The sequence below is a fragment of the Chenopodium quinoa genome, unplaced genomic scaffold (genome assembly GCF_001683475.1).
Source record: "Chenopodium quinoa cultivar QQ74 unplaced genomic scaffold, ASM168347v1, whole genome shotgun sequence".
Taxonomy (NCBI): Eukaryota; Viridiplantae; Streptophyta; class Magnoliopsida; order Caryophyllales; family Amaranthaceae; genus Chenopodium; species Chenopodium quinoa.
This window is the reverse complement of record NW_018743197.1, coordinates 4,471,286-4,474,794: the sequence shown is the minus strand read 5'-3', so window position 1 is coordinate 4,474,794 and position 3,509 is coordinate 4,471,286. Positions and strand designations below refer to the sequence as shown.

The 3,509-nt window shown below is 39.5% G+C and overlaps 1 protein-coding gene across 1 annotated transcript; it reads left to right on the top strand.

Annotated features, from left to right (window-relative positions):
* Positions 1–2,066: 2,066 nt before the first annotated feature.
* Positions 2,067–3,021, top strand: LOC110733167. Its single transcript, XM_021913181.1, has 2 exons — positions 2,067–2,601; positions 2,705–3,021. The coding sequence occupies exons 1-2, from the start codon at positions 2,067–2,069 to the stop codon at positions 3,019–3,021; spliced, it is 852 nt and encodes a 283-aa protein (XP_021768873.1).
* Positions 3,022–3,509: the final 488 nt, after the last annotated feature.

Here is a 3,509-nt window from a genome sequence, read left to right as displayed (position 1 = left end):
TTCCTCCACCAACAACAGCCGCAACAACGCACACCAAGGACCACCACTCACCTCCATTTCCCTTGCTCCAATTCGCACCAACAACCACCTGACCACCTAGAACCTCCCCTTTTCCACCGTCCAACCAACTCCCCTGGCAGCAACCTACCACCAAAATCACCACAACAGCCCCTCACCAACACCCCGTAACAGCCGAACCACCACTCTCACGCACCTAAACCAGCAATCGGCCTCACCTGCACCACTGTCAACAACCAGCAACAATTAAGCAATTCGGCCCCTCAATTAAGCAAATATCAGAATAAATTTTGATTCAATCAAGTCCGGGCGAACCGCATAGGGTTCGGTCGAAGTCCGAGACAGAGACTTTGGAGGTTTTGTTATTCGAAGAGGTGTGGTCGAACACACCCATGGTTCGACCGAACCAACCAAGTAGTTCGGCCGCACCAACCCATGGTTCGGCCGAACCACTTCACTAGCCTCGCACATGATATTTAATGAAGATCGAATGGCCTCGATTTGATGATGATGGTTGATGAACGATGGTGATGAAGATGCGCTTCAATGGAGTTTAAAGAAGCTTCATTTTTTTTTCTGTTTTTCTTTTTCTTTTAACTTTCTTTTTTCTTATTTTCATTTTCTTTTCCCTTTTTCTTTGTTTCATCTTTCTTTCTTTCTTTATTTTTATTTATATTTTAATTTCTTATTTTTACTTTTCCTTTTTAATTTATTTTATTTTATTTTGTTTTTCTTTTTTTCCTAGCTTAGTATATATACCCATTTTTGGGGTAATTAGAAAGGAACAATTATAGAATAACTATCTATTCTACTCTCTAATTAGTTTTAGGTTAGGATTAGTCTTCATTGGTAGAGAGAGAAAGTGTGGTTTTCTTCATTGATGAACTTGGATTTTGAAGAAGGAGCTTGTTCAATCCTTTGTAGACCTTCATCTTCAATTAATGAGCAATCTCTTACTCTTTCTCTTTATCTTTGTTTTTGATTTTGCTTATTTGCTTTGATTTTTCTTCTTTGCTTATTAATCATGTTGATGCTTATTCATTTGATGATTGATATTGTTTTCAATATGATTTGTGAGTAGTCACCTAGCCAAGGGTGTGGGGATGGTGTAGTTGCTAAATGTTCATGCTTATAATGTCGGGGTTATGTTAATGGTGATTAAATTCTTTGCATGCTTGATTTTCTTTGGTCTTCTTGCAAGTGCACGTTGTTAGTTGATCAAAGATGAGTCTTTGCTAACAAGTAACGGAAGTTGACTTAGTTGAGGTTCATTACTATCGATTGTTATTTAATAGTACCTCCTAGTATATGGTTCTAATGTGGAAACATAGAGGCTATGTTAGGAGAAGCCAATTGACCCCGGAAGGCGGTTAGATTGGACCCCTTTACTTCGGTATTCATGCATGCTTAGTTTACCAATGATTTGCTACTTTGTTGTTGCATGATCAAGCGTAAACTTCACCTAACCATTTCCCTTAATGTTTTATTTCTTGTTTTAGCATCTTTAGACTTTAGTTCATTTATCTCCTATTCCGGACTAGCTTAATTGTCGATAACATTTGGTGGTGTTTATCTGTTCTCTGTGGTTCGACCCCTATGCTTGCCTTATATTCGTATTAGGTTTGTTTAGGTTGTATAAATTGTATTTGATCTAGGGATAGACAATTGACGACGCGTTTATTCCCTTGTCAACTAGGGATGAGGGGGTAGACCTCTCTGAGGGTGTAAATCTTTCTGAGGGGAGGAATGGGCCTATAAGAGATAGTTGTGATAAGATACAAATCAGTTTTGAGGATGTGCAGCCAGAGATTCATTTTTGGAATTCAGCAATCGTTTGCCATGTGATTGGGATCAAGCCACCATTGTCTGTTATTAATGGGTTTGTAAGAAGACTTTGGGGTAATTTTGGTGTAGACAAGGTTTCATTAATGGCAAATGGGATCTTCCTTGTTCGTTTCAAGACTGTTGATGCAAGGGATCGAGTTCTGGGTTTAACACCTGTATGGTTTGATAATAAGCCTGTAATAATGTGAAAATGGGTGGTGGGAATGGATTTCTCTGCTGAACCAGTGGACCTAGTCCCTATTTGGGTAAGGATGCCTGGCCTGAACCTGAAATACTGGGGACAAAAGGCTCTTATGAAGCTGGCTTCACTGATTGGGAAGCCTATTAGGACTGATAAGGTAACTGCTACTAAGGAAAGACTGGAGTATGCCCAGATTATGGTGGAGGTTAAATTCAATGCTGAGTTACCAGAATGCATTGAGTTCCTTGATGAGCTTGGTAACACAGTCAAGCAGGAGGTGAATTATCAATGGAAGCCTAGGGTGTGTAGGGTGTGTGGTGGGATTGGACATGATGATGCTCAATGTCCTAACCATAAAGTGCAAGCTAGGAAAATGGAGGGGCTGCAGGCTGGGAAATATCAACAGCTCAATAAACAAAAGAAGAAGCCTCAAAGAGTAGGGAAGCCAATTAAAAAGCCTGATATTCAGAACCAGAATAATGGGAACAGGACAAACACCTTGAATGGTGGCATGCAGACTGATGATATTTGTCAAAGACCTCAGTTAGTGCAGTCTGGTGTGTTTTTAATTAGTAGAAGTGGTAACAGGTTCAGTGTCCTGGAAGAGGGAGAATGTTCTCACTCTTACACTGGATAAGTTTTGATTCTGGAATATAAGAGGTCTAAATAAAGCCAGCAAGCTCTGTAATGTCCTATGGTTTATTGGACACCATGGAGTGGGTTTATTTGGACTTCTTGAAACAAAGCTGAAGGCTGTGAAGTTTGGTGATGTTTTTAATAGGTTTGGAAGTGAATGGTCTGTTTGTGCTAACTATTGCTACCATAAAGGAGGTAGAATTTGGGTGGTTTGGTTATCTCAGTTTTTTGATGTGAATGTGGTAAGATGTGCAGCTCAATTGATTCACATTTGGGTAGCTCACAAAGCTACTGGTGTGAATTTTAAGTGTACTATGGTTTATGGTTTGAATACTGCTTGAGATAGGGTGCAACTGTGGGAGCAAATTGTTGAGATCAGTAATATGGTTAATGTTACTTGGATTTTACAAGGTGATTTTAATAGTGTTATGAATCTGAATGACAGAATAGGGAGCACTGTGTCCTTAGCCGAGGTTGAGCCTTTTAGATCTTGTCTAAGGGATGTTGGTCTCACTAATTGGGCTACAGGTGGAATGTTTTATACTTGGAATAACAAGCAAGAGGGCAAGGATAGAGTTTGCTCAAAGATTGATAGGGTTATTGTCAATAATGAGTGGATGCTGAATTTTGCTGATATGCAAGCTACTTTCTTCCCAGCGGGGTTAATGGATCATTGTCCTTGTGTGATTAAGTTGTTTGATTCTGGTAATCATACTAAAAAACCTTTTAGGTTTGTGAATATTTGGGTGGACTCTCCAGATTTTCTACCTGGGGTTAAGGAAGTCTGGTGTTAAAAGGTTTCTGGTACTCTTATGTATCAATGTGTAAA

Bases quoted from the DNA above. Each gene is read 5' to 3' on its own strand.
- LOC110733167 (XM_021913181.1), top strand. From the start codon at position 2,067: ATGGATTTCTCTGCTGAACCAGTGGACCTAGTCCCTATTTGGGTAAGG. The intron at 2,602-2,704 runs GTGTGTTTTTAA...GGAATATAAGAG, and splicing joins ACCTCAGTTAGTGCAGTCTG to GTCTAAATAAAGCCAGCAAG.